This window comes from Gossypium hirsutum, chromosome A01 (assembly GCF_007990345.1).
Source record: "Gossypium hirsutum isolate 1008001.06 chromosome A01, Gossypium_hirsutum_v2.1, whole genome shotgun sequence".
In the NCBI taxonomy this organism is placed as follows: Eukaryota; Viridiplantae; Streptophyta; class Magnoliopsida; order Malvales; family Malvaceae; genus Gossypium; species Gossypium hirsutum.
In genome coordinates this window covers 10,961,684-10,976,455 of record NC_053424.1, presented here as the reverse complement: position 1 = coordinate 10,976,455, position 14,772 = coordinate 10,961,684, and the positions used below count along the sequence as shown (strand labels likewise).

Here is a 14,772-nt window from a genome sequence, read left to right as displayed (position 1 = left end):
AATAGATCAAATGAGGTTCATTTGATCAATTGATCAATTGATCCCTATAAAACATTTTGAGCACATCCATTAGACTTAGATCCGCAGCCCGTGCAATAACTGGTGTACTCTTTACCATTCCATGTAATGTTTATAACTTCCCTCTCTCCCATTATTTCGGGCATACAATAGGTTCTTCCACTATCTATTATTTGCAACACATTCACTCTTTAATAACTTTCTAATGAGACTGTGAATGGAGTTTTAAACGTTTTCTTCAAGTTGTTTAGATAAACTTTAAAAATTAAAAAAATTTTCTATGCAACAGCTAGAGCTTTCACCATCCCTTGTGATTTATTTATCATTTCCATCACATTCACCTATCTCTATCTCTGCACTTGTTTTCTAAGGTCTCTCCGTCATCTCTTCATGTTTACTTGTTTGTCCTTTACCTAAAGGAAAGAACCCTCTACATTCACTATAATGATCATTAATTGTAATTCTCATACTAATTTCCTTCTTCATGCATGCTAATGGTCCAAAGGTTATCCGTTCAACCCAATAGGAGATAAATATTAAACAAAAAATTTACAGAAAATTCATCATCTCAATTAAAGTGATCACAAATTCAAATGATGCCAATTTCCCTATTGATTCTAAATTCTAATGCATGATCTTCATGAAATACAACGCCATAAGTTCATTTCAGTTCAAGTTATCTTAAAGTAAAATCATTGAAATTTTCATGTTTATGCTAATACCTATCTTACATTCAACTAATGATAGTTTGCATGTGTATTACAGCACCACAAAACTCATCCATCCTTACAGGCCAAGAAAATTAGATTTCTAAACGGAAACACAACTAGACTTTATGCCACAAACATGTAAAAAAGTATAAACGAAATCCTTCAAACTGGCATCTTTCATGATGCAATTGCTATATATTTTTTCCTCAGTGTAACTTGTCCTACATATTCTTGAGAAGGGAAGAGTGTACAATTGAATCAAGCAACAGTGATTTCCTCTGCTGTGCTGATCTCCTCTGTAAATTGAACTTTCGGCTCTAGATCGATGAACTGGTTAGATTTGCTAGCTAAATGTGAAATGCTTACTCTTCCTTGACGCTTGATATAGTCAGCTACAGCCTTCATCTCCTCCATTGAGATGTATATATACTTCCCTCTATCATCCATGACACCTGAAAGTCGCCCTGCACACACACCAAATAAAGGATCACATAAATCATTACATTGTAGATGACAAGCATTTTGATTATCCATTTCCTAAAGTCAGTACCCGAATTGATAATAGATAATAGTTACATACCCATACTTTCAAGGGAGGTGATCCTATTGATACATTCCTGCATCAAACAATCATTGTACTTTAAAAATAGAAGCAAACGGGGATGGGATTTAAAAAAAAACAGCAACACACATTCCGTTGATGGGTTTTACAATATATCAAGAGGCCGAAAGTACACATATGAAAGGGTTTTACTTAGCTATTAAGATCATATACCTGGGTTCTCAATTTGAATTCTCCAGCAAGATCTTCCAAAGGAATACATTTATGATTCTGCACGATCATATACAAATAGGTTAAAAAAACAAAAGGCAACACGAAAATATACATTCCAAAGACTTATTAGGACCAAATAAAATTATAAAGTGGACTGATGCTAATTCAATCATTATGCAGCTCGTGTAATTTGAAAATGCTTATTATGTTCCATGCAACAGATATACACATTTGATAATTCAATTACTTGTCAATGAAAAAAGACCAGAAGGAAGAGATCTGGAAGACTGAAGAACAGCCAAAGAAAAATTTTGAGCATTCATCAAAAACAAAATTAGGATGGCTAACTAGCTTAGATATCGGGCTCAAAAGTACCTTAATGTATTCCACAAAATTAGAAAGCAAATCCTGACTTCCATCTTGCAATTCGTTCTCTGTGGTTCCTTCAGCATCAACAGAAAATGCTCCTTTCCACTTTTCAAACTCCAAGGCAGCAGCTTCTTCCTCCTTGGCCTTTCGAGCTTGAGCTTCTTCTTCCTGCATAAACCATAGCAAATGTAATGAACCAGAAAATCATATATGAAAGGGGTCATGTGTTTGGATTCTGTATGCATCATGCTACAAAGATGAAGGCAATCAACAGACCAGCCTACGTTCCTCTGCCTCACGCTCCTCATCCTTTTTCCTCCGCATTTCAGCATATTGATCCTGTTTAGTCTGCCTTGACTCACGAGCAGCCTCTTCAGCCTTGACCGAAAATCATATGAACTTAGTGAACAGTGGCCAACAGTCCGAGTAAAACAGAAAATAGATAAGTAAACAATAAGATGATAATGATGTACCCTTCGTTGTGCATCCCTTTCTTGCCGTTTCTTTTCCTTCTTCTTGGATGCTTTAGCCTCATAATATCCATCTCCTTCCTCTTCTTCCTCACTTCCATCAGCAGTTTCTGCATTCACATTTTGGTACACAGAATGCTCAAAACCAGTGCCACTAACCCCAAGAAGAGAAAAGAGCATAAGAAGACTAGACTGTCCTATGAGTTAAATTCAGTTGCATCCTTTGGCACCTTCCCAAAGAGAAGAAAAGGATCCTGGGCTTACTAAGAAGTGTTTACATGACTGCAACGACTTTTCGACAACATAAAGCTTTGTTTGTATTCACAAAAGAACCAACGCTTACTCTCAGTCCTCACAAAGAACTCATCAGAACATAAAAAATAAATCACTGCTGGCTATGTCCTTAGTCCACTTATAAACAGTCCCTATAAAGCATCAGTGAGAGAAAACATACCACTATTTGAAAATTAATACACTAATTGGCAGAAACAATAACATCCTGGCAAATTTATATATTCTCCTCTACTTATTTCACACACGGAATTCACAACTATGGCAGGAAAGTCCCAATGGTCATTAATCAGTAAATTTGTTAAATTCTCAACAATAATTCGAACTTCAGAATTCTATCCAATTCACAAACCTTCAGCAGTTGCAGCAGACGACGAGCTAGCTCCTCCTGCAGCTGGTCTCCTCCGCATCCTACTACGAGCACCGGCCCCACCACGTACTACATTTTCCCTTCTTGGAGCCTATAACCCACACCAACCAATATAAAGAAAAACACAGAACTAAAAACAAATTTAAGACTTTTAGAATAACTTCAAACATACCTGCCGTTCTTCAACATGTTCAACGGTTGGTCGAGTATTCTGACGGCGTTTCCATATATATAACGGAACCAATGCTAGAACGAGAAACATTGAAAGAAACAAAGCTACTATTTCCTCCATTTTTTTTAAGAAACTGCCAATAGAAAATAATTACTATTCAAAATAAATGGGTGTAAATTTGAATGATCAAAAATATAAAACCCTAACAAAGAGAAGGAATAAGTCAAATAATTGTCATATTTAGATTCTTTCACTAAATTGAGAAAGAAGAAAGAAAACCCAGATCGATTAGTGGTAGTGGCTCCCTATTTGGATGCTTAGAAAGGTAAAAAAAGAGTGAATTTGCAGGAAGATTTAGATTACCTGAGGTTTCAGGCAATTTTTAAGAATTCAAGGAGACACCGTCGATTGAGTCAGATTATTAACAAGGAAGAGGAATATAAAGGATCGAGCAACGACGTCGTTCAGGTGTTGACCAAACTAACAAGAGGATCAATTTCCGCCAAAGGAAAAATAATTAAACAAAACTTTAAGTTCTTAATATATTTTTATAACTTGTTATTTTTAAATTCAAGAATTTTATTTTTTTTTTCATAATTTTTTTTTGTGATTTATATATATATTTTAAAATTTTTATATAATTTTGTAGTATTTTTTATAAATTTTATATTTGCAATAACTTGTTATGATTTTTACAATTTTATTTTTTTTACATTTTTAATGATTTTTTATAGTTTTATTAACAATGAAAGATTAAATCTAGGGCGACCACTTATTATTATCTGATTAGCTTATTAGTTTATTTTACTGTCAACATAATTAAAAAATGAAAATTATTGAGAAATGCTTAAATAGTTTTTTGAGTTAATAACAATGGCTCAATTGGGTGTGAAATAAGTTGAGGGGTTACTCCCCCCAAAAAAAAAAAAACCCTTCGTCTCTATGGAGAAAATAAGTCAATCCCACCAATCTACTACTTTCCATGGAAGCAAAGACAATAATTTAAAAAAAGAAAATCAAAGAAAAAGAAAACCCACAATGGTAAAAAGCCTTACACCCATCAAAGCAAATAACGGAGATGATTCAAAAACCACCACCCATTACAAAGAAGATAAAATCATAAAGGGAGGGTACGGTAGGGAGAGAGGGGGGAGCGTGGGGAAGAGAGTGGGGGAGGGGGTATTTTTTATTTTATTTTATATAATATTTTTATTTAATTATATTTTAATGCAGTGATGGTGTGAATTTTTTAAATGTTAAGAGTTAAATTTTGTTATGCAATAAAATTTAAATACATAGTTGGATAAATAATATTTAATTCAAATAACATAAGTAATTTGAAGACGTGGAGCAGTATTTAATAAGAAATTGAGGTGTTAGGATAAGCTTTAGTTTTTTTTATCCTAGTAACCAAATGAAACAAATATTTTATGATATGGAATATACAATTTTAGTTAGAGATGAGAATAGGACCTTCACTTCCACTCCATATATCACTAACATAATTTTTATTTTATTTTATTTTATTTTATCCCGGCATATCACTAATTTTGATTTTCTTTTTTTTTATCAAAATAAAATAATAATTTTTAATGATATTATTAATTATTTTCTAAGTGTAATTATGTTAAGGCAAATATTACTATAAATTTTGTTATCATATATTTTAAAGTAATATTATATATATATAAAGATATTTTAATAATTATTTCGATTTCTTTATAAACCTAACTAATTTAAAAAACAAAATCCGATGTTATCAAAATGAGTGGATAAAAATGTGTGACATCTAGAATTGTTTTTAGCCTTCCTAAAATTGACAGCTTGTTTGGTTTGGTGTATTGGCTAAGCCAATACACCCCTAATCGGTGGGCCCCACCTAATACCTCTCTAACACGTCGTTTGGTTTGATGTATTGGTAATACGCATCTAATCCATTACCTTCTTAATCGGTGAAAACCACCGATTTCTATTCCCCCCTCTTTGCCCAGATTAGCTACTGATTGAGCATCACCTCCCTGATTTGCCCTCCCCCATCCCCTTGTTTCTCTTCTGTTCCTTCATCCGATTTCCTTTCTTATTTCTTTGCTTTTGTTTTCTGCCGATTTCCTCCCAGTCCATTATGCCTCTTTGCTGCCGATTTGTTCCCTCCGTTTCCTTTCTTTTCTTTTTCGCTCTGCCACTCTTTCGATTGCCTTCTCAACCAGTCGACCTTCTTCTTCTCAACCAGTGAAACCAAAAAAGCCGACGATATCCCCACTGTCACCGTAGCCATAGCTGGTTCTATCGTCGACAACGCTCAGTCTCTCGAGCTCGCCACTCGAGTAATGGAAAATCCCTCTGTTTCTCTTCACTCTTTCTACCCTATGTTACAAATTTTCATTTAATTTCTCCTTTTTCTATCAGAGTCAAGGAGGAATTCATCATTTGGAATCTGGATTTGAAAAAAGCAATGCGGGAAAGTCTTTAGTATCTGAAGAAGGGATTCAAGCTGGAAGGAAAATAAGAGTTGACAGCTCACATTCACGTGGTACTAAAAAAAGGAGGCAAACAAAAGATGCTTCTGTAATTCAAGAAGAGAATTGTGCTCACAGGTATCCACTTCTGCTCTTATATTGATTTCTTTTGGCATGTTATTTAACAATGTGCTGATATTTTGATTATTTCTTGATTCAGATAACTGAGGTTTGTTTACAATTACGTTTGTTATTTTTCAGTGTAAATTCAACTGAACCAAATTCGCTTCCAGATTAGCCTGTATCATTGTCATATGATCAGAGTCAAGGAGGAGCTGATGAGACTAATGCACTGGTTGTTGATAAAATAACAGAGATTTTGGAAGAGACTTTTGAAAAAAGGTTGTAGTTGATTCTTCCAATCTAGGAAATACTGATCATTTGCAGGATATTGTAGCAGAATCAATGCAGGGTATTCCTCAAAGTGGAGGAATGTGCAGTCTTGCAAGTGCTTCAAGAGAGAATGGTGGATCTAGGGATCCAGTAATTGTTCAAGAAGCACATTTGGGGAAGGGTTTCTCAAGTTACCAAGCCCTATCAGGTAAAGGCTGATTCTAGCTATATGCAAATTCCTTTTTTCTTGCATGCAGATGACAGTATCAACATTTTACTAGGCTCTTATTTACAATGTGCATTTGTATTTTGTTTGCTTTTCCCCTCATTTGTGTTCCCCGGGTCTTTAACAGTAGCATTCCCCATTTATGATCAAGTTATTAAATTTCTCATAATAGTTATACAAGTTGATCAGGTTCTTTTGTTTTTGGGTGTCTTTTTCAGTCTTTCTATTTTGTATCCTTGCGGTTCATAAGTGTTTTTATTCTGTAGCCAATGAAAGACGTGTCAGAAGGAGGCACAAAGCTTGAAGACAACGTAGTTCCCAAACTAGATGAGAATGAGAAAATTGGAATGAGGACGAGGTCAAAGCAGAAGTTGTAGAAATATATGTAGTTTCTTTTTAGCTTCTACAGTTATATTTTAACCATTTTGCACAAAGGTACTCTTTTCTTTCCAATCTCGCATCCTAGTGTCCCGTCAAATTATGAATTACACCTTGAAGCAGCTTTTGAAGTACTCTTTTTTTTTGGAGTTTTGCAGAATAGCAGATGTTCAACATGCCATGTAACAACTAAACATGGGAAAGTTGCTTACTAACTTGGATCTTGTTCAGAATACTTGTAAATGCTTATCCTTTTATTTTGGTGTGGGTTTGTTTAGTAGTGCTGGTGCCTTTTGTGATTGTTATAGGTTTCTTACTAGGTCTATAATTGTTAAAAGGTGAATTGTAGGAAGGATAGGTGCCATTTTCATATGTTTGGAATGTAAGAAAATACAATGCAAGCTCATGCAAATATAATATTTATGCAATTAACAACCACAAATTAGGAGAATCAATTGTAATAAACTTCATGAAATCCTTTTCTTTGTTTACAATTCGTGCTACTACTTACATGTTAGAATCTGTGAATCTGTGAACCTATGAATCTCGTTTCTTTGGTGAGGATGAACCAGAGGGGAATCCAAAGAAAACCGTGAGCTTATAAGGAATATAATTCAAGCACTTCGCATATGATTTCCTCATGCATTCAGTTATGCAAAGCCCAAATATTATTAATATTTCACTTTGTTGTTCTCTTCTCTGCATACCTGCAGTTATTATTAGACAATTACTGTGCTATTGTGTCATTCTCTTATAACAGACACAGTCACATAGATGATCTTTGTAAGTCATCCTTCTGAAATCTAGAGATAGTCAAATGGGAAAGAGTCGTAGGCAGTCTAAGAAGAGGTGTACAAAACTGACTCAGAGTTTCATTAGAAACTGCCAATGGCGCGTCTGGATTTAACCTTAGCTACTGGTTGCAACTCTATGTCATTGAATGTACTATTGCGGGGTTCATGCGTATCAATCAAATGGTGGTAATCTTCCTCGACTGATGTTATTGTGTTTGTATCTGTCATTATGATTGAGCATGTTTCTGTGTCTATGTTACCGTTGCAATGGGAACTAACCAAAACTTGGATTATGGTAATAAAATTGTTCTTATACTATTTCATGTTTCATGTTTCATTGTCATGTAATTGTTTTTCTGAATTGTTTTTCTGAATTTAGCTGATTGCATTGATTGTTTTAATTCATAGGATCAGTGATGGACATCATTCAGCTTCATTGTTTAGTTTCTGGCATTGGTGCTCATGACATAGGCAGAGTAAGTAGAGATTCCCTTCTGCTGAAAACGAGGAACAAGTAAGCTTTTGATTTCTTCTGCTGAATGCTTGCTTTATATTGTAGTTGAACTAAGATCTTGAGGCAGTACTGCAACTTGTCAACAAATATGTCTTCTGGTTTTTGGTGCTTTAGAGGAAACATGTGCTCTTGGCAATTTAGCCTTCCTGGAAAGGTAAATTACTTTTGATTCATTGTGATTTTTTAGCAACCTTACCTCATGGCCTTCTATTTCCTGATTTATCAATGCATCATATAAATCCAGAATTGGCAGAGATTGCTTTTTCCCTTAACTTGTGGAATGGACACATGAAGTTGGAGGTTATTTTCAATGGCAACTTTGGACAGTATTCGTTTTCCTGCTAGATTGGTGAGCTATTTTGTTTGAAGTGAAGAATCGGTTTCATGGAAGGCCAATTGGAGTTGAGAGCAAGGTGAAAGAGATATTGTATCGGCTTGAATTTCTTCTATTGAATGCTTGCTTTATATTTTTAGTTGAAAGTGAGATATTGAGGCAGTACTTCCGTTTAATTCAGAATTGTTGTAAATTCAATCGAGTTCTTGATGATAATTCGATATGGTTATGTTTTTTTATTTTTTAGAGTTCAATTCTTACTTATTAAATTTTATTAGTTATAATTATTTTAAATTTTATTAAATCATATATTTTAATTAAAATATATTTAATATTAATTATTTCAAATTATCTTTTATAGTATCATATAATATATTATGATTTGAGTAAATTCATATAAGAATATTAATTATTAAGAATTTTATTAAATTATATATTTTAAGTATAATATATTTAATAATAATTATGTTTAAATATGATTAAATTATTTATTATTCATATTAATAATCTTATCAAAATTTAAATAACAATAACAATAATAATTTACCAAAACAATTTTTTGGTAATTATTAAGAATTTTATTAAATTATATATTTTAATTAAAATATGTTTAATAATAATTATGTTTAAATATGATTAAAATATTTATTATTGATAATAATAATCTTATTAAAATTTAAATAACAATAACAATAATCATTTACCAAAATAAATTTATGCTAAGGGTATTCTAGTCATTTTAGTTTTTTCCACTATGCTATTACACCTCTATTCCATTCAACCAAACACAAGATTACTATTACGCATCTATTCCATTACATTCAACCAAACAGTTGATTTGCTATTACACCTCTAATCCAATACACCTCTAATCCAATACACTTCTAATCCAATACATCTCTAATCCAATACAGCGAACCAAACGCACTCTGAGTGTTGCATATTGGAAGCGCTATTATTTGTTTTGCCATTAGTACTGGAATTGTGTTTCGTTTTTAAAAAGAAATGCATTAGACAACAAGAACTAATTTGCTGCAATTTTGTGCTGAATAGATGATGATGATGATGATAGGATATTAGAGAATCTGGAATTAAATAAATATGATTTCCTTCACTAATTTCTTATAAAAACTAGAGGGAAATAAAATTGGAATAGAAGGGATGTATAGGATACGAGAAACGCATCCAACTTACATCTACATTCAACATTCCTATGTTACAACAATAACATCATAATTAATCATGCTGTCTACCATCAAAGTTGAGCAAAATTCCCAGAATGTTTTTTCACTGGCTTGTTGAGTATCTTGTGTTCCAATATTTCTCAATCTCCTCGGCTGTTCTTCCAGGGATTCTCCCAGCGATCAAACCCCACCTGATATAATAGCATATTCAACCTCCTTTTTTTCACATAAAAATGTTAAAAAGATAAACCCAGTTTGCTCATGGTTGAAGATATATACACAAAACATGTACCTTTCTCCAACTAAATTAAACATCCTGATTACTAGTGTTTCCTCATCTTCTGAGAATTGAAGTTCCAAATCTTGTTTACTTTGTTCCGCTGTAAAATCGAGTTTAGAAAAATTCACTTAAGCTTTACAAAAACAAAAAACTTTTAATAGCTGCAAAATGTAAAAGATAAGAAAAAGACTAGCTTTATCCTGTCATAGACCAAAAGCATTCAAAAAAGAAGAAGAAGAAGAAGAAGCAATGATGCAAAAAGGAAAAATCTCAACAGTAATGGAAAGGAAAAACATGGGATTTTGAAGAACAAGGCTAAGGAAATTTTACCTATGGAGTTGGAGTCCGTAGATGCATTTTCACTCGAAGAATATTCAGATTCAGCCATTTTCTTAATATTTATGAGTCAGAGAGTCAGAATAGAGATTTGAGTTAGGAGATGTTTTAGAGGCATTTAAATACAGTTCCAAATGTGATCATATAGCAAAAAAAAAAAAAAAAAAATTCTCCTACATGTTAGTTGGGAAATGGAAAGTTAGTTGGCGAATGGAATAAGGAATTTGGTGATGGTATATGTTAGGTGAAATGTTATACTAGTAGGGATATAAAGTTGATTTTTCAGACATAACACATTGGTTTAAATAAATAAATAAAAAGGTTGTGTATTGTGCCAAAAGTAGCATCCAAATCAGTTTTTGTACTTGGGAAACATTAATAAATAGTTTTCTTGCCACGATTCAATCATGTTGTTTCCAGAGTTTTTTCAACAGGTTATTCTCATCCATCTGCACTGTTCTGTAGAAGACTCATGGTGTTTTTAACTGATATTACAGCTGAGAATTGTTTGCAAAGTTAGATGAACACTTTAAAAACTTCATTTTCAAAGCAGATTTATTTAATTAAACTTGTGATTTGAGGTTTGGGGTCTATTTCAGTCCATTTGTAATTAGAAAAACGTTGCAAGTACAGTCCCTGTGACGTTCTAAATCAACACCCAAATCTTGTAATTCCAAAGATAACAAAAAGGGAGGATTATTTTATTCCCTTGGTTGGGAAATGTTGTGTACTACTCATCAAAATATGCATGGGGAGGACCCACCATTGCAGCATGCTTGCATAGCAGGAAAAAGTGGTTTACTCACTTTACATCAATTTATATACGTTGGTTCTTTTTATGGACCTCACCTTGGAACTCCCCTGTATGCTAGCCATATGCTACTAGATTTCATTGAAACTCGCTTGTGGTTTTTATTTACTTTAGGGTTAATATATTATTTGATATTTGAATTTAATTTCGATATTCAATTTGATACTTGACTTTTTCTTTCTCTTCTAAGTACTTAAATTTGACTTTAATTGGCTTTAATATTCAAATTAAGTACCCAAATCAAAAGTAGCAAATGGTATATTAACCATTTACTTTATCATAACCGAACAAGAATAGGTAGGGTAAGATAACATCTGAGAACTGTCTCTATCGAATTATCAAAGCCTGACTCTCCTTTTAATGCTATACATATAGATTTATTTATTTATTTATTTTAACATCTCAATCCATTAAAGAATAGAACGATACAGTCGGTAAGGCCTGAAAAGTTCAGAGAAAATACAACAGGAGGATCGGGGACCAAGCGGAATTTTACCATCAACGGCATGCACGCCCCCATAAAAATTGCCAAAAAAATGACACCAAAACATCATGGAAACCAACCAGAACCACCAAAAAAGAAAGTAGACTCGCTACTATCACTTGCGACCTCAACCACTAGTCAAAGCGAAGCTAGTATGGTGTGCCCAAATTCCAACGAAATTCTAGCAATATTCGATTCAAAAGTTTGGAATTCTTAAATTACAAAATCTTATCAAACTAATTACTATTGACTTACACTCCTCTTTTAACTGTTATTCGAGCAAAAACAAGTAAAAGAAATGCACCAAAAACTTATCCAGTAACCAAGCATTGGGAACATGGTCAACTTTAAGAACCTATTATTCATATGCCGATACCAATTCAATCTAAGGCTTAAAAATCTGGCAAAATACGATGTGAAAGGGAATAACCTGTCAAATAGTTTTTACTAAAGATGATGGTAGCAGCAACTATGTGAGAAATAGAAATAATTAAAGCTAATATCGCCATTCAACATCACATAGGGCTAAAGAGTTGAAAGCACAACAAGAAACACAGTCACAGGGTGCATTTATCAGTATCACACCACTATAAACATATTATAACATTACATACATAGGAGTTTCAGAATAGGATAGACTCGAAGAAATTTTAGCTGTTGCAACTTTAAAAGCCATGGATTTTGATGTTATCCTTCTTCACAATACCGGCCTGTTCACAAAAGCAAATAAGAATTAAACATGCGGTGAATTGAAAATACGAAGCTCAGCACATGCATGACTAACCAAAAGAAAATAGTTATGTCGAAATTGGAAAACTCTAGCTGGTTTTCAGAATATCTAAATGAAAGGGTAACGGCAATGACCTGAACAAGGAAGGTGGAAACATTCTTCCTTTGATCGCCTTGAAGCTGAATAACCTACAAAAAACCCAAGTATAATAAACTTAACAACCGAGAGCAAAGATGGAAGCCAAAGTCGATCACTTTCTTAGGTGGTTAGACACACACCTGTCCTAATTCAGGGTCTTGGACCACAGTGCCATTGCAACAAAACTCTTTCTTGAGGTCCTTAAGAATTTTGTTATAGCTGAATTCTTTTTTCAACCCCTGGACCGTGGTCAGGCTTTTCCTACCATTCCGCTGCTGAATACGAATATGCACATACTCCTTGGCACCAGCACCAGAGTCTTCAGCATTTGCATCAGCAAACGGATCTAGCAGAACGACAATGGGTACTAGTTAGATTTTTCGATACCGAGACAATTTGGTATGAGAGGGAAATGCTTACCAAAGGCAGTAGGAATCTGGATGTCAAGATCAGACATGAAACTTAGCTCGTCGAAAGAACCCAACAACTAGAAAACTAAGACCTACATTGCAAGGCCAAATGTTGATCAGTGATTACATTTGACTAGATTATAAAGTTTTATCTCTCTTCACATCTCTCAATCAAACATTTTATCAAATTACTTTCTGCTAAAAGGAAAACAAACTATCAAAGCATAAACAAACATTTCATGAAAATAAAAAATTAGCATTCTTGGTCAAGTAAAAACCTACACAAAGATAAAGCACCATAGATTCATACATAGATTTCTGCAGCTTCAAGCATAAGCCACGAACAAAAAATAGACATTTTCCGCAAAAGGGGCACCCATTATGTTGATCTAACCTAAAGAGGGTAACAGTGAATTTTAACCAAAAAGGAATGCTAAATTATATCAATAATTTTTTTTCTGGTAAGAAAGGCAGGGATTGCTTAGTTATATTATGCCCAAAGAGTACCAACAAGTGTTGTGATAATAGTTTCAGAAAAAGGAGCCGAAAAATTTCACTTTTTTTTTTCGATTAACACCCTGATAAGACCTTTAGGACAATAAAACCCTAAACATAAAACCCAAAACAAGCATCAAAGAGAATTTACACAATCAAATCATCGATTGCAATTCTAAATAAAATTAAAAGTAAAGGAGCGGCGAAAACAAACCTGATCTGAAGATTGAGTTTTGGATAATCAAGAATCTGATTATGAAATAATAGAAAAAACCCTAAAATTGATGATCGAAGTCTGAGCTCTCTGACGCTGAGTTTTGAGGGTTAATTTGGGAAGAGAGAAAACATATAAGCAAAATATCTCGTAATTACAAAATATCAATTTTTATGCTTCGTCCCTGTACTTCAACTAAATTACAGGCTTTAGTCTCAATTAATTTGTAAATTCAAACCCTCAAACTTTTATGAATTTCAAAAGTATAGAAGCTGACTGGAATTTGAAAAGATTTGGAAAAAAAAAATTAAATTCGAAAAATTGTTTTAGACACAAAAAATTTTAATACATAGGTACTGAAAATACGAACTTGATCTGATATATTTTCAAGTTTAAATTTTTTTTTTTGTTTTATATATTATATAATTTATACCATATGAAAATTAAAAATGCTACGTTATAATATAAATATTAAAATATATATTTAATTTTTATATTTATAAATTTGATAAAAGAAAAATATATAATGATTGTAAAAGATATATAATTATTAAATATTAAATAAAAATAGGATTCTTTTTTAAAAATAAAAATAATATGGATTGGCTTAAACGAGCTTGAATTATTTATTGGTAAACATTGATATATTTGAGCTAAATTTAAGGTTGATAAAATGTGATTTAGTTAAACTATGTATGATATAAATATCATGTGTAAAACTGACCCAAATTTTATACATTTTTCGGTGAGGTTGTATTATGACGTAACAGGCAATTTAGTGATTATCAAAATATAGTCAACAATTTTTTTTTAAATTTTTAACAATCTTTTATTGTTTTGAAATATTTTGGTATTTTTTAATTAATTTTTTAAAATATTAGATTTCTTATTGAGATGGATAAAAATGGATTTTGTGGTTGATGATAATTTACTTTAAAGTTGAAGCTGCAAATGATTTTTTAAGAGATTGGAAGAAGAGATCTTTTCATTCTCATAGTGTCAACAATGCGAGCCTCTAGCCTATTATCGATTAAATTTTTAATTGTTTAATTAAATAATTAATTATTCTCAATTAAGTTATTTATCACCCTTAGCTAAGAATATCCTTCCTGTCTCATCTTCACTAAGGATTACCACCTAAGTCACTATTCCGGTCTCTTCCTAGGTATACGAATACTCTTTTGATCTCACTACTTGGCACAAGTTATACACAACAAGATACCCTTCCGGTGTCACCTATCTAGATATTCTGCCAGGGGTGTTACTCCGTTATATACTAAGTACTCTTGAATAAACAACCAATTTCAAATAAATAACTACTTAACAAATAAAATTGAATCATGCAAGATGTAAATAAAGCACAATAATCTATCCTACTATTTATATAAACAGTAATTGACTAGATTAACGAAAGGTAAAT

The 14,772-nt window shown here is 32.7% G+C and overlaps 3 protein-coding genes and 2 long non-coding RNA genes across 5 annotated transcripts; 2 read left to right on the top strand and 3 right to left on the bottom strand.

Annotated features, from left to right (window-relative positions):
* Window positions 1–727: 727 nt before the first annotated feature.
* Window positions 728–3,694, bottom strand: LOC107916579 (DDRGK domain-containing protein 1). Its single transcript, XM_016845857.2, has 9 exons — window positions 3,539–3,694; window positions 3,176–3,308; window positions 2,986–3,094; window positions 2,346–2,452; window positions 2,149–2,250; window positions 1,879–2,040; window positions 1,504–1,560; window positions 1,309–1,345; window positions 728–1,192 (listed from the first exon to the last, which is right to left on the bottom strand). Exons 2-9 carry the CDS (start codon window positions 3,293–3,295, stop codon window positions 987–989), a joined length of 900 nt encoding a protein of 299 aa, XP_016701346.1. The 5' UTR covers window positions 3,296–3,308; window positions 3,539–3,694; the 3' UTR covers window positions 728–986.
* A 1,966-nt stretch (window positions 3,695–5,660) lies between these two features.
* LOC107917576 (uncharacterized) lies at window positions 5,661–6,905 on the top strand. Its single transcript, XR_001689756.2, has 4 exons — window positions 5,661–5,769; window positions 5,893–6,232; window positions 6,517–6,685; window positions 6,787–6,905. It is a non-coding gene; the product is annotated as an uncharacterized lncRNA (long non-coding RNA).
* A 566-nt stretch (window positions 6,906–7,471) lies between these two features.
* On the top strand, window positions 7,472–8,509 carry LOC121205284 (uncharacterized). Its single transcript, XR_005900372.1, has 2 exons — window positions 7,472–7,898; window positions 7,982–8,509. It is a non-coding gene; the product is annotated as an uncharacterized lncRNA (long non-coding RNA).
* Window positions 8,510–9,361: 852 nt separating this feature from the next.
* Window positions 9,362–10,304, bottom strand: LOC107917532 (MYB-like transcription factor ETC1). The gene is made up of 3 exons (XM_016846865.2): window positions 10,065–10,304; window positions 9,747–9,834; window positions 9,362–9,645 (listed from the first exon to the last, which is right to left on the bottom strand). Exons 1-3 carry the CDS (start codon window positions 10,120–10,122, stop codon window positions 9,558–9,560), a joined length of 234 nt encoding a protein of 77 aa, XP_016702354.1. The 5' UTR covers window positions 10,123–10,304; the 3' UTR covers window positions 9,362–9,557.
* A 1,548-nt stretch (window positions 10,305–11,852) lies between these two features.
* Window positions 11,853–13,746, bottom strand: LOC107916788 (protein translation factor SUI1 homolog 2). Its single transcript, XM_016846161.2, has 5 exons — window positions 13,353–13,746; window positions 12,654–12,735; window positions 12,374–12,579; window positions 12,230–12,283; window positions 11,853–12,075 (listed from the first exon to the last, which is right to left on the bottom strand). Exons 2-5 carry the CDS (start codon window positions 12,688–12,690, stop codon window positions 12,031–12,033), a joined length of 342 nt encoding a protein of 113 aa, XP_016701650.1. The 5' UTR covers window positions 12,691–12,735; window positions 13,353–13,746; the 3' UTR covers window positions 11,853–12,030.
* Window positions 13,747–14,772: the final 1,026 nt, after the last annotated feature.

Coding starts and splice junctions, on each gene's coding strand:
- LOC107916579 (XM_016845857.2), bottom strand. CDS start 3,295: ATGGAGGAAATAGTAGCTTTGTTTCTTTCAATGTTTCTCGTTCTAGCA. Junction 2,251..2,345: donor AAAGGGATGCACAACGAAGG/GTACATCATTAT, acceptor TTTTCGGTCAAG/GCTGAAGAGGCTGCTCGTGA. Junction 1,193..1,308: donor CACCTCCCTTGAAAGTATGG/GTATGTAACTAT, acceptor GTGTGTGTGCAG/GGCGACTTTCAGGTGTCATG.
- LOC107917532 (XM_016846865.2), bottom strand. CDS start 10,122: ATGGCTGAATCTGAATATTCTTCGAGTGAAAATGCATCTACGGACTCC. Junction 9,835..10,064: donor TACGGACTCCAACTCCATAG/GTAAAATTTCCT, acceptor TCGATTTTACAG/CGGAACAAAGTAAACAAGAT. Junction 9,646..9,746: donor TTTAATTTAGTTGGAGAAAG/GTACATGTTTTG, acceptor CTATTATATCAG/GTGGGGTTTGATCGCTGGGA.
- LOC107916788 (XM_016846161.2), bottom strand. CDS start 12,690: ATGTCTGATCTTGACATCCAGATTCCTACTGCCTTTG. Junction 12,580..12,653: donor CCAGATTCCTACTGCCTTTG/GTAAGCATTTCC, acceptor TCGTTCTGCTAG/ATCCGTTTGCTGATGCAAAT. Junction 12,076..12,229: donor TTTCCACCTTCCTTGTTCAG/GTCATTGCCGTT, acceptor TTTTGTGAACAG/GCCGGTATTGTGAAGAAGGA.